Source organism: Suncus etruscus, chromosome X (assembly GCF_024139225.1).
Source record: "Suncus etruscus isolate mSunEtr1 chromosome X, mSunEtr1.pri.cur, whole genome shotgun sequence".
Taxonomy (NCBI): domain Eukaryota; kingdom Metazoa; phylum Chordata; class Mammalia; order Eulipotyphla; family Soricidae; genus Suncus; species Suncus etruscus.
This window is the reverse complement of record NC_064868.1, coordinates 71,477,773-71,500,246: the sequence shown is the minus strand read 5'-3', so window position 1 is coordinate 71,500,246 and position 22,474 is coordinate 71,477,773. Positions and strand designations below refer to the sequence as shown.

The 22,474-nt window shown below is 38.4% G+C and overlaps 1 protein-coding gene across 1 annotated transcript; it reads right to left on the bottom strand.

Annotated features, from left to right (window-relative positions):
- Nucleotides 1-16,470: 16,470 nt before the first annotated feature.
- On the bottom strand, nucleotides 16,471-19,007 carry LOC125998906 (melanoma antigen preferentially expressed in tumors-like). Its single transcript, XM_049766936.1, has 3 exons — nucleotides 18,709-19,007; nucleotides 17,681-18,280; nucleotides 16,471-16,984 (listed from the first exon to the last, which is right to left on the bottom strand). Exons 1-3 carry the CDS (start codon nucleotides 19,005-19,007, stop codon nucleotides 16,471-16,473), a joined length of 1,413 nt encoding a protein of 470 aa, XP_049622893.1.
- Nucleotides 19,008-22,474: the final 3,467 nt, after the last annotated feature.

Here is a 22,474-nt window from a genome sequence, read left to right as displayed (position 1 = left end):
ATGCTAGTCACAGAATGTTTAAATCTTCTATGCTGCATGACTTAACTGAAGAAAATTAAAGGTTTGGAAGAAGTATCTTGCTTTGACTTAATCTAATTTATAATCCATAAGATAGGATAGAAAGGTACCCAAAGGTATGTACATTTTTCTTTACTTTGATGAAACTATCAAGTGAAAATCAAATACATAAAATGCTGTTATTTATAAATACTACATTATTCTTGATGATTTAATGAGGAGCAGTTGTGGGGCACTAAATTAATGAATCTACTTTGGGGGTTTGATTTTGTCTTGTTTCCCTTGTGAGTAGAAAATTGATTAGGAGGAAACAGACCTTTTATCAGTAAACTATCCAGTTGTTCATTTCTTTTAGAGGTCTTAGGCCACACCCAGCAGTGCTCATGGCAGCCAGGCTCTGTGATCAAGGATTCTTCCTGCAGGTAGTCAATAGACCAACTGTGATCTTGGGGATTCAAACCAGATTTTGTTTTTCCATGGAACCAGCTGACATCTAGGAAAGAAAGTGAATCATGGACTCAGTAGTTTGTGACACCAAGTTTGGAAAGGAATTTCAGCTAGAATTTCAACAACAAGGAAATAAGGAAGGAATGGATGGAAGGAAGGAAGGAAGGAAGGAAGGAAGGAAGGAAGGAAGGAAGGAAGGAAGGAAGGAAGGAAGGAAGGAAGGAAGGAAGGAAGGAAGGAAGGAAGGAGGGAGGGAGGGAGGGAGGGTAGGGAGGGAAGGAAGGAGGGAGGGAGGAAGGAAGGGAGGAAGGGAGGAAGGGAGGATGGAGGAGGGAGGGAGGGAGGAGGGAGGGGGAGGGAGGGAGGAAGGAAGGGAGGAAAGGAGGAAGGAGGGATGGAGGAGGGAGGGAGGAGGGAGGGGGAGGGAGGGAGGAAGGAAGGGAGGAAGGGAGGAAGGAGGGAGGGAGGAGGGAGGGAGGGAGGAGGGAGGGGGAGGGAGGGAGGAGGGAAGGGAGGGAGGGAGGAAGGAGGGAGGGAGGGGGGAGGGCGGAAGGAGGGAGGGGGGAGGGAAGGGAGGAGGGAGGGAGGGAGAGAGGGAGGGCGGAAGGAAGGGAGGAAGGAGGGAGGGAGGGAGAGAGGGAGGGAGGAAGGAGGGAGGGAGGAAAGGAAGGAGGAAGGGAGGAAGGAGGGAGGGAGGAGGGAGGGAGGGAGGAAGGAGGGAGGGAGGAGGGAAGGGAGGAGGGAGGGAGGGAGAGAGGGAGGGAGGAAGGAAGGGAGGAAGGAGGGAGGGAGGGAGAGAGGGAGGGAGGAAGGAGGGCCGGAGAGAGGGAGGGAGGGAGGAGGGAAGGAAGGCGGCAGGTAGAGAGGGCGGGAGGAAGGAAGGAAGGAGGGTTGGATAGAGGGAGGGAGAAAGGGAGGAAGGAAGGGAGGAAGGAGGGAGGGAGGAGGGAAGGAAGGAGGGAGGGAGGGAGAGAGGGAGGGAGGAAGGAAGGGAGGAGGGAGGAATTGAGAGAGGGAGGGAAGAAGGGAGGAAGGAGGGAGGGAGGAGGGAAGAAAGGAGGAGGGAGGGAGAGAGGGAGGGAGGAAGGAAGGGAGGGAGGAGGGAGGGAGGGAGGAAGGAAGGGAGGGAGGAGGGAGGGAGGGAGGAAGGAGGGAGGGAGGAGGGAGGGAGGGAGGAAGGAAGGGAGGAAGGAGGGAGGGAGGGAGGAGGAGGGAGGAGGGAAGGGAGGAGGGAGTGAGTGAGAGAGGGAGGGAGGCAGGAAGGCAGGAAGGAGGGAGGGAGGAAGGAAGGGAGGAAGGAGGGAGGGAGGAGGGAAGGGAGGAGGGAGGGAGGGAGAGAGGGAGGGAGGGAGAGAGGAAGGAGGGAGGGAGGAGGGAAGGAAGGAGGGAGGGAGGGAGAGAGAGAGGGAGGAAGGAAGGGAGGAAGGAAGGAAGGAAAAAAGTCAGTTTTCCAGATAATTATGCTTCCCTTTACTTAGTTCTGGTTCAATGGAGACTAGAGGGCTATGAGTAATGAATAAAGATTTATAAAAAAAAAGGTGAGGGAGACCATGGAATATTGACTTGCCCCACTTTACCAATGTTGGATACATGTGTAAATGCAAATTACCTCTAGGCATCTGTGGCTCCAGAAATGGGAACAAACGGTATGTTTCCTAAAGTCCTAGTGTGCCCTTCCATGTTCAGCATCATCAGTGAAGGAGGAGGATTAGCTTGCTGCTTAATCACACAAATAATACACTGACAGGTGAATTGCAACACTATCATCTAACCACTTTGTTTTTGAACCTTTAGGAGTCGGGACAAGGTTTTCTGTTTCATTTCATGTTTGCATGGAATAGGAATGATAGGGTAAGTGTAGTTCTAGGTGGGTGAAAGACTCTACTTTGAAAATCAACATGTTGCTTTTTGTCCTTGGCCAAGAGGACCTGACTTCTCTTTGAGTTGTTTATCTATGAATGTTGTTGGTTCTTTTTTTGGAGGCTGTTGAAATAACTGATTTTCATTCTTTTCAGAACAATTCTTTGCTAGTCCTTGTCACTTATGGACTAGAAGTATCTCTCGATTGGTCCTTACTCCTGCCTGTTATACACCTCAGGGGATGTCTTTCTCATCCCAATAAAGACCTAGAGTCTCAGGGGAAAACTGCTTGTGGCTTTGGTTTCCAGAACTAGTCTGTCAGGTGATATCTTTAGCTAGTGAGCAGAAAGCTTGTGATGGAATTTTCCTGAACCTGTTTTATTCCAATCTTAAGTAGATTGTTTCCTGTGTCGACATTTACTTCCAAACACATGATCCCCAATCCCTAGGGATTTGGGGCATCAGGCTTCTGCTTCAGGAGGTTTCTGTCATGCAATGTCAAATCCCAAAGGCACTAACTCTTCTAAATTTTCTTTCACAATGTTTAGAAGTTACATTTATTTTATGTTATGTTATACTTAGGGTATTTTAGCATAGAGGCAACACTTGGGGAAACTATAATTACATAAGCTGGGACAGAACTGAAACTTTCAAGAAAATTAATTTGGTGAATAGTTTTTTGATCTGTTTTTAAGAATATCAATTTTCCATATTGCTTGCTCACTCTCTGGATCAGAGAACCTTTCTTTGACAAAGAAATGTTACAAGTGTTCCTTTCTACTTCTTTGCTTCTTTCAGAAATTACTGATGCTTTAAGTGCTGTGATGCATGATGGGAACATTCTGAAATATAGCAAATAAAATTTATTTCTATACTTTCAGAATTTGACTATCATCCTCTTTTAAGTCAAACTTCAGTTTGTTCCTATAAATAATAGTAAAATCTGAGTTGAGAACAAACATCTTTTAGGAACCATTTTTTGTCTACAATATAAGAGAATACATCTTGGCATGTTTGTATATGAAATTCATAAATGACAAAAATTTAGCAAAATATTTCTAATGTATGTTCAGTTTAGATATTTGTGTTCTATTTTGATAGCATTGTTGAGATTAAAAATCTTTAAACCTTCATAATGTGAAATACAGTACATAATTTCAGTATTTTAATTGATTAGTTGGGTTGGAGATTCTTGAGTGGGAAAGAATGCGAAGAATCAAGCATGGGGGACAGAGAGACAGCATAGAGGTGGGGTGTTTGCCGTGCATGAGGCTCACCCAGGACAGACCTGGGTTCGATTTCCGGCATCCCATATGGTTACTGAGCCTGACAGGAGCAATTTTTGAGCCCAGAGGCAGGATTAACTCCTGAGTGTAGATGGGTATGGCCCAAAACTAAACAAAAAATCAAGCATGGCAAAGACTCCTGTAAAATTATGTAAATACCTACACACCCATTCTTAATACTTTTTTTGCATCATCATTATAAACTGAAATTATTGTGTCCTTGATTACTGAAATGCCATTTTCTGTTTGAGAATCCTGCCCAGAGGTACTCTAGGAACCATGTGTCTGGAGATCAAAACTGCTGGATTGCAGATTAAGTACAAACTTTAATTATGCACTATAAATTCTATATTCAGTTCTATGAAAATATTACAAGATATTGAGGACCAAAAATAGAAAAAGCAATATTTTCAACAGATAGATTTTGGAGCAACTAAAGATTCACTTACAGATTTACTTTTCTCCAACTATAAAAATTAAGGGAAAATTGGTCAAAAATGTAATGTCGAAATTTAGTCTCTAAAATTTTTACAAGAAAATGTAGGACTGACTCTTCTGGTTGAGAATATTTTATAGATTTTCAGAATTGACAAAAACTTGAACAAATTATGTAGACATTTAGCATTTTATCCAGACTAGAACTTTAGTGTTTTAACAACTGGATCAAACAGCTAAAATCAGGGCCAGCTGATGAGTTCATTGTCTGGGGCATATGCTTGGAATATTTTATATGTGATTGAAACTCAACACCAGATAGTCCTCTGCCTTTCACTGATCAAAGTGCTGAGGCCCTCAAATGCCTTCACATGTGTTACTGTTGTCCTTACTCTAGCATTCTACAGCTGCCATGGGGACCCCCAGCATGTCACACATAAAAGAGTCCAATCACTGAACTTTCATAAGTAAGTGACAAATTTTCAGGGAGTGGATTCAGCCCCTCCTGAGGAATGTGGATGATTCATTCTCCCCTCCAAATAGAAAATTTTGTACTAAATGTAGAAATATCTGTGAAATATTTCATAAAGGGCTTTTATCCATATTTATAAATGAAATAAAACTCAATATAAAAAACAAATATATAAGTATAAAAAGAGTAGATTTTCCAAATCCTTGATAAGAGATAATTATCAAAATGGGCAACCAACATATGAGAATATATTAATGCCATTATTTCATTTGGAAATTCATATCCATAGTGAGATACCACTTCAAACAATAAATGCCAATGCTAGAAAAGTCTAATGTTATCAAACACTAGAAATTATATGGAGAAATAAGTAACTTCATGATTTCCTAATAATTACATTTCAAACATGTACACTCACAAATGGCAACATATGTCTACACTCATGAAAGTTGATTATGGAATGGCCCACTTTGGTTTGATTCTCACATGATTCCCTGGGCCTGCCAAAAGTGATCCCTGAGTACAGAATCAGAAGCAAGCCCTGAGTTCCACTGCATGTGACCCACAGCTGGAAGACAACTCAAAGAAACCCAAGAAGTTGGCAATTGAACCTGATGCAAGGTGAGGTTCTTCGTCACCATGAGACTATCATGCCTGGTAGATTGCAATAACAAAATTATGGAGGGTGGTTTTGAGGGTTTTCCTATTTATCTGCAGTACCATAAGTAAGATCGAGGGTAAAGGACATCACTCTTGGTCTCTGACCTTATTCTTCAGGGTCATTATTTGGTGGTTCAAAATACTGGAAAAGAAACACAGGTTTAAAACAACAGAAAAGTGTTCACAAGAAATGCCTTGTTGTGGAATTTCTGCCATTGGGTCAAGACTAAGACTTGATGTGAAATGAGATGCCTCATCATCAAAATAGCTATATTTTAATAGAGTTAACACCTGAAAACTTATCAGAATTAGATTAAAAATTTTTGACTTGTGCCCCAGATATACAATCAGTTAATTTTTGATAAAGGGGCAAGAAATCCAAAATAGATCAAGGAAAGCCTCTTCAACAAGTGGTGTTGGCACAACTAGTTAGCCACTTGCAAATAAAGCGAACTCAGAAACTCAGTTAACACCATGCACAAAAGTCAAATCCAAATGGAGTAAAGACCTGGATATCAGGTCTGAAAACATAAGGTGTATAGAACAACATGTAGGTAAAAACTCCATGACATTGAGACTAAAGACATCTTCAAGAAGGAAACAGCACTCTCCAAACAAGTGGAAGCAGAGGTAAACAGATGGGAATATATTAAGTTGAGAAACTTCTGCACCTCAAAGAAAATAGTGCCTAGGATACAAAAGTCACCCACAGAATGGAGAAGCTATTCACCAAATATGCATCAGATAAGGGGCTAATGTCAAAAATATACAAAGTACTAACAGAACTTAACAAGAAATAAGACACCTAACTCCATCAAAAACTGGGGAGAGGAAATTAACAGACACTCCCTCTACGAAGAAATACAAATGGCCAAATGACACATGAAAAAATGCTCCACATCACTAATCATCAGCGAGAGGCAAATCAAAACAACTACAAGGTACCACCTCACACCATAGATTCTGGCACATGTTACAAAAAAACAAGAACAATCAGTATTGGTGGAGATGTGGAGAGAAAGGAACTCTTATCCACTACTGGTGGGGATGCAGTGTAGTCCAGACTTTATGGAAAACGATATGGAGATTCCTCAAAAACTGGAAATTGAGCTCCCATATGATCCAGCTATACCACTCCTAGAGATATACCCTAAGAACTCAAAAATACAATTCAAAATACCTTCCTGGGTGGAGGAGAAATTGCAGCGCTATTTAAATAGCAAAACTCTGGAAACAACCAAGATGCTATTCAACAGATGAATGGCTAAAGAAACTGTGGTACATATACACAATGGAATATTATGAAGCTGTCAGAAGAGATGATGTCATGAAATTTTCCTATACATGGATGTACATGTAATCTATTATGCTGAGTGATATAAGTCAGAGGGAGATAGACTCAGAATAGTCTCACTTGTCTACGTGTTTTAAGGAAAAAATAAAGACATATTGTAATAAGGCCCAGAAACAATAGAGATGAGTGCCAGAAGGACCTGCTCACAATATGAAGCTCACCACAAATATTTTTCTCTTATGTCCTTGCAGCCTCAGTGTCTGGAAAACAAGGGCATAGACAGAATGCAGATCCTGGACTATTGACCTTTCTCAGGAAATGGGAGCTGCACTTTAGGGGATTTGGCCCCTTCCTTGACTTCTAAAACAATAGAGTTCATCTTGGTTGGGACCACATTTGTAGATTTTTTTCTACTTCTTAGTTTCCCTTGTTTTGCATTCGAGGTTGGTTGTTAAAAGCTGCCCTGAGGGGCCAGAGAGATAGCATGGAGGTAAGGCGTTTGCCTTTCATGCAGAAGGTCATCGGTTTGAATCCCGGTGTCCCATATGGTCCCCCGTGCCTGCCAGGAGCAATTTCTGAGCATGGAGCCAGGAATAACCCCTGAGCACTGCCGTGTGTGACCCAAAAACCACAAAAAAAAGCTGCCCTGAGTTTGACCTTTCTTTTGCAACTCAGAATTATTACAGCTCATGCCCATATGCTTAAGTATTATTGAACTTTGCACCTGTGACTGGCTTACCCCTATAAAACTTCCTGTTTAGAAAAAATTAAACTTGTTGCACTCCTGCCAGAAGATGTGTTGACTCCACATATTCTTTGTGGGGTTTCATTATTTCATTTTTCATATTTCGCAGCCCGTGCAACCCATTCTCCCTGAAATAGATTCATTGAAATCCCACTGATGGCTGTAGAACAGAAACCGCCTGCAGCTACATCTGCTTTCATCAGTTCCTCTAGGAATACTGCACAGAGACAGTCTGTTTCTTTAATTCACACATTTCCTGGTCAACAACCTTCACTTGTCTTCAAGTTGTGTCTGTTAGCTAATGATAGTGAGCATAAGTTTTATCTAGTCTCTTCTTCCGGAGTTTTGTCCATATTTATTGAGGACTGTTGGACAAAAAAAATTGCATAAACTGAAGATATATAAAGCATGATGCTTTTATTGGTGAATGAACTATAGAATGAATATCATCAAGCTAATGATAGTATCATGTACTCTTACCGTAATTATGAGAAGAAACTAGGTTGTACATTCTCTTAAAATTTAAAATATACATAATTTAAAATATATATTTGTGTGTTCATGTATACAATTTTAGTTGAACACTTTACTGTACTCAGAGCGACTCTTGGATGTGAACTCAAAGGTTTTCCCTGGCATAGCTCTGAGGATGTGAATTGAAGCCTCAGCACTTGCAAATAAGTCAAGTGATTTTACCACTGTACAATCTCTCAAAGATACATAACTAGATATATCTTATGTATTACTATAACAATATTCACAATAATGTGCTTTAGGTTTTATTACTTATCTTATATTAAATATGTGCTTTTAAATCTCTCTCCCTTTCCCCCAAAAATGTACTCTTACATTGCACTATATTAGAATTAGTTTAAATTTTGTGAGGGTAAATGAGAACATATATATTCAGGTCACATAATTTTTATATTTATTATGACCTAATGTTTATTTAAAATAATGGTACACTATATGTCTTCTGAATATGATAGTTTAGTTTTTCCACCAGATCAATAATGAGACTATCTTTACTCTGTTGGTTTTCCTCAGGGCTTGGTTGAAGATTAGTTGACCACATACCACCTGACAAACATGTATGGGTTTATTTCTGGACTCTTAATTTTATTGCACATCCATTTTCATGTATTGATATACTGTTTTGATAGGCTCTAACTCTGTAAAATAATTCAGTAAATGATTGTGAAGTTTTATATCACAAATTTTGTTCTTGCATAAGAATGTTTTCACTATCTAGAGTCTTGTTGTTCCATGTAAATTGTAAGAGTTTTACTATTTCTGTAAATATGCCATTGATAACTTAATAGGGATTGTATTGTATTCCCTGGGTACTGTGGACATTTCAACATTTTTTTCCACACCTGCTGACACTCAGGGGTTACTCCAGGCTATGCACTCAGAAATTGCTCCTGGCTTGGGAGACCATATGGGATGCTGGGGGATCAAACTGCGGTCTGTCCTAGGCTAGCACAGACAAGGCAGATGCCTTACTGCTTGCACCACCGCCCCAGCACCAAATTTTCTAGTAATGAAAATAGGACTTATTTCTACCACTTTTGTGTATGTGTTTGTTTCTTTTGTCTATGTTTTATAGATACATTACACAAATCTTTCATAATTATGGGTTAAACTGGTTTCTTTAAGTCTCTAACTTAAATTTGATAGTTGTAGTCCTTTTTCTTGGTTTTTGGGCAAGACTCACCAGTTATCAGGACTTACTCTTGGCTCTTTGTTAATGTATTACTCCTACTGATGCTCTAGAGGACCATACAGGGTACCAGGGATCAAACCCTGGTCAGCTACATGCAAGACAAGCACGCTACCCACTTTACTAATTCTCAGAAATGAAGAAGCTGCCTGAAAATGGAGAGGTCTTAATAAAATACAAAAGAATTATCAAAGTTTAAGGTATTCTCTGTAACAACATTCAGATTAAATTTCATGCATGTAGAACATTCTAGGCCAAGACAATTTTGAGAAATTTTGTATCACTTCTTAAAAGCCAATTTCTGCTATTCCCACTTTGTAAACTCATTTTCTCTTTTAAACTCTACTCTTTTTCCTTCCCTTCACATTGTTATAAATTTCTTTCAATAAATATTTTTTCTTTTACTATAAATAAATGAAATTAATCTTGGAAGATGTCTTAAGACATTCCAATATTGAAATTGATATGCACACAAATAGTATTATATGCCAGTTAGGGTCCCAAACACAGACCTACATAAGCCCTGGAATTCATTTTGCTTAATGTTGGAGGGCTGGTCATTTGAATTCATGCGACAAGCACACTTTGTAAAGGTATGGTCTGTAACTTTCCTTCCTATTAAAGCAATTGACTACAGTATGACTATGTCAAGGACAAGGATGCTTCAAGATGAGAAGCTCTATTTTTCAAAAGCTACAGAAATAGGGAAATAGCATCATTTCCACCATCTTCTATCAAGGAGAAAACTATTTCTTCTCCTCTGAGCCTCACATAATTTTCTTCAGAAAAACAATGGAACAAAAAATGTATAGCTATCTTGTCATCAACTAGGCAGTGATTAGAAGATACAATGTCTGAAACCAAAATGATTGCACAGTGGATAGGGATCTTTGCACACTGCCAACCTAGGCTCTAGTCCCAATATCCCATATGGTCTTCTGAACACCATCATTACAGAGATCATGAACCAGAAGTGAGCATTGGACCTCAAAGGAAACAGTGCCCAGGATACAAGAGCCACCCACTGAGTGGGAGAAAATATTCACGCAATAACCATAAGATAAGGTTCTAATATCAAAATATACAAGATGCTGACAGAATTTTAAAAGAAAAAAACATCTAATCCCATCAAAATGGGGAGAAGAAATGGACAGACACTTTGACAAAAAGAAATGCAAATAGCCAAAAGACACATGAAAAATGTTCCACATCACTAATCATCAGGAAGATGCAATTCAAAACAACTATGAGGTACCAACTCAAACCACAGAGATTGGAACACATCACAAAGAATGAGAACAAGCAGTGCTGGCGGGGGTGTGGAAAGAAAGGAACTCTTATGTACTGCTGGTGGGAATGCTGTCTAGTCCAGCCTTTATTGAAAGCGATATGGAGATTCCTCCAAAAACTGGAAATTGAACTCCCATACGATCCAGCTATACCACTCCTAGGGATATACCCTAGGAACACAAAATACAAAAATCCCTTCCTTACACCTATTTTCATTGCAGCACTATTTACAATAGCCAGACTCTGGAAACAACCAAGATGCTCCTCAACAGATGAATGGCTAAAGAAACCATGGTACATATATACAATGGAATATTATGCAGCTGTTAGGAGAGATGAAGTCATGAAATTTTCCTATACATGGATGTACATGGAGTTTACTATGCTGAGTGAAATAAGGTAAGGGAGAGATAGAAACAGAATAGTCTCACTCATATGGGTTTTAAGAAAAATGACATTCTTGCAATAATTTTCAGAAACGAAAGAGAGGAGGGCTGGACATTCCAGCTTACTACATGAAGCTCACCACAAAGAGTGATGAGTGCAGTTAGAGAAATAACTACATTGAGAATTATCATAACAATGTGAATGAATGAGGGAAGTAGAAAGCCTGTCGAGAGTACAGGTGAGGGTGGGGTGGGACGAGGGAGATTTGGGACATTGGTGATGGAAATGTTGCACTGGTGAAGGGGGGTGTTCTTTACATGACTGAAACCCAACCACAATCATGTTTGTAGTCAAGGTGTTTAAATAAAGATATTAATTTAAAAAGAAGTGAGCCTTGGGCAATAACAGGTGAAGCTGATAATAAACAAAAGAAAATACATTGTCCACATTCACAAGTGTATTGATGATGCCTTCAAGAAGATAGCTCCAGAGGCAATTAAGGAGATCTTCAGTGATGAGGAAATCTAGACACCAGTCAGAAGATCTTAAAATTTACATCTCAGAGATAATGTTAAGGAAGGCAAAACATCTCCTACTCTGCTGAGGGAAAATCCTGAAGTTGCAGCAAGAACTATTATCTCAGTACCCTGACATGGGAAACCCTAAAAACTGCCTGTGAATCATGGAATTGGACGTCTCTATCAAAGATCTCTTTCTTAGTTCTAGGCACCACTGTAGAAGCAACATGGCTTCTAGCATGATCAGGGTCCTTGCTTACCGAAGGGCCTTTAGCTCATTTATCCTTGTGAAAATTATAGTCTAATACTTAGATGAGGGATGACTTCATAACTGACACCTGCATTTCACCCCAGGCATCTCTAGAAGTGTGACATGGCTCCTTCCAGCAGTATCACTCTGAATGCATAGCTTCCATCCAGAGCCTTGGGTTTACAAAAGCCATGTTGCTAGGTAGGAGAGAGCAAACTGCCATGCCTGGCTGAATAGCAGTCTCCATGTCTCCCATTAGGTTTTGCTGCCTGTGATTATGCTTATTAGATTCTGCTGCTTCAGTAACATGCCAGTTCCTGTACAGAGATTCCTAATTTCTTGTTGAACTGAAAGAATGTTAAGGGAGTGTGGCATACTGGCCTGGTAGCAAAACTTCAGTTAAAGCTTATATCTAACTAAGCCAAAGAGATATTTCCCCCATAGACTTTACCTACATGGAAGATTTTCACTAGTATTTCCTTCCTCCTGGAGGTTTTCTCCTGAATGAATCACCAATTAATTTGGAGGTGACTGGTGAAGGGGACAGCTAGAGAGGAAGCCTCTAGAAAACTATGCCTGTGTTTTTGCTCGAACCACATCATTCACCCAGAGAAATGCCTGGCTTGGGTCAGGACTACTGTTGTCTGCTTTGAGCACCTACAAGGCATGGACATTTAAGAACAAGAAACACCAAGAGGCAGCTGTCAAGTCCCATCTGAAGCCCTTTTATTCTGATCACTGCAGGTTATGTTCCTCAACATAACTGTTTTCAGTATTCATGAATTCAGGCTGAGGGAGGAATTGCTCTTTTCAGAACAGGGAAAATCAGTCCTAACTTAAATATAGTTTTTTCAAGACCGCCCCCTTTGAAGAAAAGAATTTCAGAAAGAGGAATAATTATAATCTAATAGTTTTACAGCTGTCAGGAAAATTGAAGTTATGAAATTTTCCTATACATGGATGGTCATGGAAACTATTATGCTGAGTGAGATAAGTCACGGGGAGAGAGAGAGAGACAGAATAGTCTCCCACTAATCTGTGTTATTTAAGAAAAAATAAATGATAGTATGATAATTCCCAGAGACAATAGAGATGAAGTTTGAAAGAACCAGCCCAGGATATGAAGCTTACCACAAAGAGTGCTGAGTGCAGTTAGAGAAATCTACACCAATAACAATCATGACAATGATAGTGAGAAAAATAGAATGCCTGTCAGAAGGGGGTGGAGGGGAAATGGGGGGCATTGGTGGTTGGGAGGTTGAAGTGGTGAAGGGGGGTGTACTTTTTATGACTGAAAACTAATAACAAGCATGTTTGTAATCATGGTGCTTATATAAAGATATTATAAAAATAAAAGATTTTGTAAATAGGAGCCAAGGAGATAGCACAGTGGTAGGGCATTTGCCTTGCATGCAGCTGATGCAGTACAGAAGGTGGTTCTAATCCCAGCATCCCCTAGCCTGCTAGGAGTAATTTCTGAGCGCAGAGCCAGGAGAAACTCCTCAGCACCACGGGTGTGACTGAAAAACCAAAAAAAATTGTTTTGCCAATAGTGTTAAATGAAAGACATTCAGAGATGTGAGGAGAGAGAGATGTGTGTTTGAGAGAGAACACAGGCTTCTCTGGAGTGTAACGCTCCCTTTAAAATATATTTTTTTTAAACTTTGTTTTGCCACACTCAGCTTCATTTTTATTTATTTGATTTTTTTGAAGGGGAACACATCAAGGAGTTACTCTTTTAGACTCAGAAATTGCTCCTGGCTTGGGGGACCATATGCAATGCTGGAGTTCAAATCACGGTCTGTCCTAGGTGAGCTGCATTAAGGCAAACGCCCTACCACTGAGCCACAATTCAGGCCCCCAAGCTTATTTATGACTGTTCTGGAATCATTCCTAGTAAGCTCAGGAGATCATAAAGAATGCAGGGAATTGAACTTGTAAGGACAGGTGGGCTCATGCCAACCTCACATTCTCAGACACAGACTGATATGACTGATGGTTAGGCCCTAGGCTATACTTTAACTATGCCTTAATGCTCATTTGCATTCCCAGAGGTCAGGCTGATGTGGGGATTTGGGGAAATAGAGCCAACGAATCCTTCCCAAAAGAAAAGGGGTTCTGGGGAGGCACAGAAACTGATACTGATAGATGCCTATGGTGGTCCTATAAACTTATCTATGTCTGCTCTCCCACCTCCAGATCTGGTCTAGTGCTGCCTTGATCCATTTAGTTATATTACTTGTGTTATGCTAAATGTGTATATTTTGCTATCTGTTTCCTGAGGCTAACTGAACTATGTACATAGGATCAGTGGCTATAGAAACTCTAAGTACCCCAAGCTCGGGGCCTAACCTATATCCCGCTGGTCAGGAGTGGTTGGACCCCAGCATGCTGGCTTAATAAACCACCTTTGACACTTGCATTGCCAAGTGGTATCTTTGTCCGATTGCTGGGCTGATAGCATGAAACTCAGATCAGTTGTTTAGGCACATCCTAGGATTACTTTTAATGGTTATATATATATATATATATATATATACACACACATACATACATATATGCATATATATGAGATATCTACCAATACTGCAAAATGAATTTCTAAATGGGTCATATTTTTACTACTACATGGACAATACTCTTATTTACTACTTTAATATATGGAACTTTTCTTCTTTTTTGAGGTTTTAAAGACAAGACAAATAAGGTTAATTGGGGTTAGGATTAACTAGTTGAAGTATTTTGGATATTTTTAGTGCCACTATGACAAAGAGTTTGTCTTCATTTGCTAGCTTTCTGGGGGTGATTTGAGCAGATTGGCTAAGAGTATAAAGGAAAACATAAAGGATTCCAGTGGGTTAGGGCTTTGAATTTGTATTGGTTGGTCTGCAAATAAAAGACTCTGATCAAATACTTAGTATCTCTTTAAGTTAGAAAATCATGGGAGGAGTAATCCTTATATTATCAGTATGTGAAAAGATAAAAAAAAATCATGATTAATACACAAACTTGAAAATACACCTTTGGGGCCGGGCGGTGGCGCTAGAGGTAAGATGCCTGCCTTGCCTGCGCTAGCCTTGGATGGGGTTCTATCCCCCGGTGTCCCATATGGTCCCCCAAGCCAGGAGCGACTTCTGAGCGCATAGCCAGGAGTAACCCCTGAGCATCACCAGGTGTGGCCCAAAAACCAAAAAAAAAAAAAAAAAAAAAAAAAAAAAGAAAAGAAAATACACCTTTACCTGCAAGGAGCAAAAGAGCAGTGAGTGCTGTGGAATCCAATAAAATATACTGTGAATCACACACAAAAACTAAAAACACGAAAAGATAACTAGGAAAAGGAAAACTTAATTTTATTATTTTATGAACTTAATTTAAAACTATTATTTTATTTATATTGATATACAATATATCGACATATTAATATTAATATCATATAATCATAATTACATGATTATATAATTATTTTAATTATATAATGTAATTTATATTATAATATATAAATATTTATATACCATAAATAATGTTAAAGGGATAATTGCTTTATTTAATGTTAATAATCAATAGGCATGACTAATGTATTCTTTGGAATTTGGAACTTGCACTACACTGGGAAGTGCTCAGAGCTTACTGCTGGCTTTGTATTCCAGAGTCAGTCCTGGGAGTTCTCATGTAGTGCCAGAGATCAAACCTAGGTTGCACTAGATATTTTTGCAATATTTAATGAAGTGTGCTGTTATAAAATGGAAAAAATAAAATATCAACACTTTTGTAGGGATTAATTCATTTTACATGCTTTAGCGGAGATTATGAAATGCAGTTTGTTATCATTTCTTTCAAGGTACTATCAATACAGTAAGATTTTGTAGATAAGACCTAGAAATGAATGTTATGATTTCAACATTGAAAATAGCATTCACTTGCTCTTACTCTGATATTCTTCTAAGTCTTCAAAATGTAGCCAGGTTTCTTTTCAACAAGGAGCCCCTACACCCGAGCAATTACTTAAGTCTTTGAAGTGCAGCAATTATGCAGCAATATGTAAATAAAATGAAGTTAGCATTCCCTTTCTTTTACCATCATTGACATGAGGTACGTTATCATTTCAACATGTCATAATGTAATCAAGTTATATATTAGGTATACTTCTTTCATCAGCTTATTAAATCTGTTTGTTTGTTTTGGGGACACACCCGGTGGTGCTCCAGGGTTACTCCCCGCTCTGAGATCAAAGAATCGCTCCTGGCTCGGGGAACCATATGGGATGGCAGGAATCGAAATTATGTCAGTCCTGGGTCAGCTGCTTTCAAGGCAAATGCCCTACTCTGTGCTACCAGTCCAACCCCCTTACTAAATCTTGAATAGACCATATGCATTTGACAATCTGATCACCGGATGTGATTTTCTAAGTAGGCAAATGTGTGTGTGTTCCATAGGTAATTTTGGCTGTGTGGATCTTGCTGAACAGGCCAAGTCTAGTGAAAGTACATAGGAAAAAAAGGTATCCAGGATAATAATATGAAGAAAACGTACTTAAGAATGCTCCTGAGAAAAAAGTTTGCTTCAAAATCCACTACATCCAGACAGAATCTGAATTGTTATGCACTGTAAGATTGCTCATTAGTATACAAAAAGAACAATCAATATAAGCAGGAACTTTATAGCAGGACTGGGTGAACTCATGCTGTGTATTCATTCTGTGTTTGGAAAGCAAAAAATATACCTAGGAAAAATAATGGGCAAGGTATCCACAGAACCATACACTTTACTGTCTTTCCTTTTAGAACATTATTTTAAAAAGAGTAAGAGAATAATTTTATTAAAGTAGCAAATAAATGAAATAAAGAACTTTTATTAAACATTAAAACTAAACATTAAACACCATTACAAATAGAACATTGCATATGTGATTCTACAAACTTTGGCTTCAAGAAAAAATATGAGTGTTTTAACAAATTGACCCCAATGTCACAATGATTAATGTCACATAAATTAAGTCAAGTTCAAGTATAAGCCAACAGTGACATACTAGCAACAGCTTGTGAATGGATGAACATCAGTGTTGAAGCAATCCTCTGAAACAGAGCATCAGTCAGTAAAAATGGACCAGTACATGTCTTCCCGCTTTGCCACTTGTAACATCAGCTTCACTTGGGCCTGCACCTCATTGAGTTTCTGATTGTTAATGGTGGTATGAAAGTTTTCTTCTTCATAGCAATCAAGAGGTATAGGATAAACTACTCTCTGAAGCTTCATACAGGCTGTTATTTTTTGCAAAAAAGCTTTTAGTGCTCTCATTGAGATGGGATTGAAGGAAAAGCAAAAGACACGGAGTTCGGAACAGTGGCTCAGATTTGAGAGAATAGCAGAGAAAATAGAATCTGTGATTTGGCAGTTTCTGATTTCCAGGTGCTGCAGAGTTCTTGAAGCCCTCTGCAGCAAAATCTGGAAGGAATGATAACTTCCCTGAAATAAATTGTTGTCACTCAGATTTAGTTGTGTTATGTGGTTGAGTTGAGCACTCTGGGACAACACGGTGACATCTCTGTGAGAAAGATTACATGAAGGTAGACTGAGTGAATCCAACTGAGATTGAAGGACACTGTAGAGAAAAATAAAAATTATTCCAGAAGAAAGGTTAACCAGGATCATAAGCTTTGGGTTCTAGCTACTTAAAGTTCTAAGGTAGTTTATGCAAAATTTGCAACAAGTTTAACTACAAGGGCATAGGAGCTGGAATTTACAGTCATATTATCCTGGGACAGATAGTAAGGATTATGAGAAGGATCGAGTGAAAAAGAATTGTAGGACCTCCATAAGCATAAAGGATCTTGTTCACTTAGTTGATAAATATGAGTCTGAGAATGTAGCCACCTAAAGGTTCCCTTTCATGAGCCTCAGGTTATAAAGAATCCCACCAAGGACTAAAACTTGGGGGAAATATGGGGTCAAAGTTGTGGCAGTGTTAGTAATTGTTGATAATTGTCTAGTTTATGGAGCTGTGTGTCTCAGTTGTAGCAGTAAAAGGTTCCTTATATGAATATCTCTACCCCACTCTAAAAGATATTCACATATAGAAAGTACTGAAACTTTTCCACTCACCTATTTTCAGACTTAACAGTGTCTGCACCTGGCTGACTAGCTAACAAATCAATCTATTTTTCTAACTTTGCTCTCACCACAACATTTCTCTTTAGTATGACAAGTTTCAAACTCCCAGAAATGCCCAAGAAGAAAAAGAAGGAATAGAGGCTTTAGAATATTTACATGGCATCTTTAATGTCCCCACTTCTATTACCTGAGAAGTCGGTCCAGATGACCAGTGAGGTAGAAAAAAGACAAACAGAGATCTTGAAGACTGTCCAGCTTTCCAAGCCACGCAAGAAAAAGTTGGAAGTTTCTTCCCTCACAATACTGAAAGGGTAGGGCAATCAGCCTCAATCTGTGCAAGTGGATCAACCGAGGAAAAAGATTTGTAAGATCCATCAGATGAACCTGATTCATATCCAAGGAGTTGATGCAGGCTGGTTGCAGGAACAGAACTTTTCTTGTGTGCACACACATGCTATTAATATGCAACTTTCTGCAGCAAAGGTGCAAGTGCCCAGAGCTCTGCTGAATCTTTTTCTTAAGAAATTGAATAAATTGCCTTATTCTCGAGCCACAACGAAAGGAAATGTTCACTATTAATTCAATGGTGTGCCTGGATGATACATTCTCAGTTTCCGAAGCACTCAATTCAATGCATCTATCGCTATTCTGGGATTCCTCTACTGTCAGGATGGAATTCTGAGAATAAACGCAGGAGTGAAAACAGGATGCGTTTTGGGCTCTATAGTAGCATGTTATTTCACAGTCCCTGATACTTCTTAAATCCAGAACTCGTAGTTTGGGGCCTCTGTAAGAGAGAAAAGGGGACAGAATATGGAAGAGGTAGCAGGTTTCATTATTATACAGCAAGAACAATGATGTCTAGCTGAGGCAGAACTACTTGCCCCTGAGTTTTCTATCCATATGTCATTAGCATACATCTGTTCCATACAAATTGATGCACCCTTCTTTTATTCATACTTTCTTGATCTCTGGTTCTCCCCAGTCTCCGTGCACATGCCCCTTTTCTAAGCAATTACATTGAGGAAGTAAACTGACCCATAGAATTCTCACTGAGCTCCTTCCTATAGTCAATTCTGAAAAACTTTGGAGTACTAGAAATAACTCTATATATAATTCGATTAAACATGAATCACTGGTTACATGCACCACTTGCCTCCCAGACCCAGCACACCCGCCTGCTAATTCACTCTGTCTGTATTGAATTAGTCTTACCCTGATGATAAGTTTTGCTCAGAGTGGACCTGAAGACCATCCACTAAGGCTTCTAATAGGTCATAGGCTGAATCATCTATATTCAATGACCCGATATGCAGACACTGAAAAGGCCAAGACTTCACTATTTCCTTGAGCATATTCTTCTGTCTGCACTTGATGGCAGTAGTGAATAGTGGAATGAACAGATGTTTAGGAAGTAATTCCAGGGCACGCATGCCTGTGCGTTCATCACTTATCAGACTCTTTGTTGCTGACTCCAGAAGAGTAGGTATGCTATCTTCATTCATCTGCTCCATCCTGCTTCAGAGTGAGAATAATAAGAAATTCTCAGATATCTAGAATCTCCTGATTGACTCCAAGATTACTTAGAAAAAAATCCCTTTGAAAAAAATGTGAATCAGATGGCCACCATGGAGGCCATTCTAGAGGCATAGAATGTAAACATAAATGTACCTAAGTGTCTGAATGTGTGTTCACAAATATTTGTAAAATGCACAGAGATAAATAAATATATTATGTAATATATTTGTAATATTTGTAATATATATATATAATATTTGTAAAATGCACAGAGATAAAAACAAAGTGTAGTATAAAATTACATTGGACATGAGATGTATATTAACAGAAAATAATAATGAGCACCTAGCATAAAGCATACAAAACAGAAAAAAACTAAAAATCTACACTAAAGTCGCCCCTTCAACATCTTAAAAACAATGCAACAATATCAAAACAATTGTGAATTAAAAAAAACACCCATGACACCCATGGGACAGTGACATGGATAAGCATATGACCTTGTAAGTGACCTTGCATTGACCTTTTAAGCAGCCAACCTGTGTTTGATTCAGGCACCTCTTCTGATTCTGTGAGAGATCTCTGAGTTCAGATACAGGAATACCTATAGTTCTGAGTCCTAAAAAACAGGGCAAAGAACAAATGCTAGTAATAAAAATAAAATTTCTAAAAATAAATAAGTAAATTAAATTTCTTTCTTTTCTTTTTCTTTTTTTCTTTCTTTTTCTTTTTTTTTTTTTTTTTGGTTTTTGGGCCATACCCAGTGACGATCCTGGCTATGCACTCAGAAATAGCACCTGGGGCACTAGGGATGGAACAGAGGTCAGTCCAGGATCAGCCATGTGCAAGTCAAAAGCCCTACTACTGCGCTATCGCTCTGGCCCAGTAAAATTTCTTAATGAAGACATAACATGTATGACTCTTTACAGTGCAAATTGACACAACAGTCATTTAAGTAAAATGAAAAGGAAAATTAGCTAGATTAAGCATAAAGTGCTAGAATAAAGTACTGATTTATTTTATTTCGTTTATTTAATCTTTTTGTTAAAGGAGATTAAATTGCCAATATTGGGTTAAGTGATAGCACAAGCTGGCAGGGCATTTTTATTGCATGCAGCCAACTCAGGTTTAATATCTGGCACCCCATTTGAACACGTTTAGGTACAGTCCCTAGTTACACAAAGTTAAAAAACAATATCATGAAAAGACACATTTAATAAGATAGACCATTTAGCAAACATCTATATATTCTGAGAATGTGTACTTTTTTCAATATATTATTACATTTATCTACAGAAACTGTACCATTGATCTCCACAATAGAGAGAATATATTAATTAATCATTGCTAATCATAATGCAACAGAGGTCAGCTCAACAAGGAAAAAAGAAGAGAGAGGCATTTCCACTTGGAAAAGAAGTCTCTATAAAGCAAATGTCTTATAAAAGAAACATGTAAACTGATGGTTTACATTTGGGAAACGATCATGAAAAGATACGTGATCAATGTTGGAGTCGAAACATAACCAAGGCCCTTTTGTCAAGATAGCTTTCTGATAAGAATGTTCTAGAGACTGGAGCAAAGGCCATAGAAAGAACTTTCTTGGTTCCACATTGGCCCAGCACTTATGGATTGGTTACAGATAAAACCTAGTAGTCAGGGTACAAGTTGTGCTGTGATCAGGCTGCACCTTGTGTGGGTAGGCATCCATATATGTACTTTGTCTCCTTGCAGCAGGCACTTATCAATTTTTTGTTCCGATTTTTCTATTATCATCATGATTAACTCCCCTCTTGCCTCATAATAAATGCCCTCTTGATTAATCACATTAGACCTATTATTATATAGTTCAGGCTGGTAAAATTTATGTGAAAACAGCCCTAATAAACTTGTTATAGACCATCAGTCAGTATTCCAGGCAACTGATCATAAGTGAGTAGTCTGTCTCATTCTTTTCTACTACTCTGAGCACCAATTCCCATACTATTGTAAAGTACAATCCGAATCTACAATTACTCTGAAAGTGAGAATCAGCAGAAGATTCAGAAAAAAATACTTTTAAATTAACTCAAAGGATGAAAACAGATGAATTAAACCAGTCTATCAAAAGAAAAGTGGAAGTAAATAAAAAAGGTAGAAAGATATGAAAGACTTATAAAAATATAAAGTGCTTATTTATTACTGTCTTTATTACATCAAACTCGTATTGGTCAAATAGAAAACTCACTAGTTAGACTGGTAAAGGAAGCAGGAACATACATATACAAAGAAAAAATGACAAAGCATGAACAGCCATGAAATAGAAAAGAGAAAGTTACTTTGCAAAGCTTCAATTTAAATACATTTAAAAATCTCTTAGAAACTATAACTTCCCAGTGACATTGAGATCACTGTATTCAAACTATATTGAAAATAAAATATTTTAGCCAGGTGTCATCGTAGAGCTATATTAAGGAATTGTTCTCCAAAAAACACTTCATTCACATGATTTTAAAGGTGGGCTTCAAATAAATTATAAAAGAACAAACAGTAAAACAGTACCAATGTTCCATATACTATCCAAGGACATTGTAAAGAAGCTCCAAAATATGTTTAATGAAGCACCACTAGAAGTGATATCTGAGCACAGAATCAGAAATAAATAATCCCTAAGAACCCTAGGTTAAGCTAAAAACAAAAATGCAATACAATTCAACAGAAATCATAAAGGAAGTCAATTAGCTAGTAGAATATAAAATGAACAAGAGGCCTGAGAGACAGTACAAAGTACAAGAGAGTACGAGGAATTTACTTTGCAGGCTTCTGATCCAGACATGATCCCCAGAATCATATTGATCCTATGAGCAAACCGGAACCCAGAGTAAGCCTGAAGTACATACAGCTAGACATGGCCCCCCAAAAAGAATTTTTTTAAAAAAATAAAAAAGTAAATGCAAAAATCTTTGTACACAGAGAGGAATTAGAAAATATATAGGTCGAGTGAAGGCAACCTGCCATACAAATAGTATGGTTAAGAAAGAAAGTTAAATATATATGAATGAAACTAATAAAAATGTACATGAGGTAACCATTTAAAAAAATCCTAAAGAACGCAGAAAGAAACTTGGATAAAGGCAAAGAAATGTACTGCCCTAGTAGGGAGAAATTTAGCATTAGAAAGAAACAAAATCTTGAACCTGGGAGATAATAGCTTATTCAAATTTCCAAGTTCAGGCTTTGCATGTAAGAGTCACAAGCTGGATCTGCAGCTCTTCCTGGTTCCCTGAACACTGCTAAGAGCACCCTAAAACCTCTGATCTAGGACCGATTTCAGTCACTGCCAGATGTAGTCTTAAAACAAAAGCAAAAATTACATGTATCTATTTTCCGTAAAGTAAAGTAATATATAAAGGTAGTTGAATCTCAAATTATCATCAAACAAATTTATGGGGCTAGGGAAGGTGAAAATGAAGTTCCTAGAAAA

What these genes read in the sequence shown, in the direction of transcription:
- LOC125998906 (XM_049766936.1), bottom strand. Translation starts at nt 19,007, where the DNA reads ATGGAGCAGATGAATGAAGATAGCATACCTACTCTTCTGGAGTCAGCA. An exon ending in GAGCAAAACTTATCATCAGG is followed by an intron (nt 18,281 to 18,708) that starts GTAAGACTAATT and finishes TCTCTCTTACAG; the next exon opens with AGGCCCCAAACTACGAGTTC. An exon ending in CATCTGGACCGACTTCTCAG is followed by an intron (nt 16,985 to 17,680) that starts GTAATAGAAGTG and finishes TTTTCTCTACAG; the next exon opens with TGTCCTTCAATCTCAGTTGG.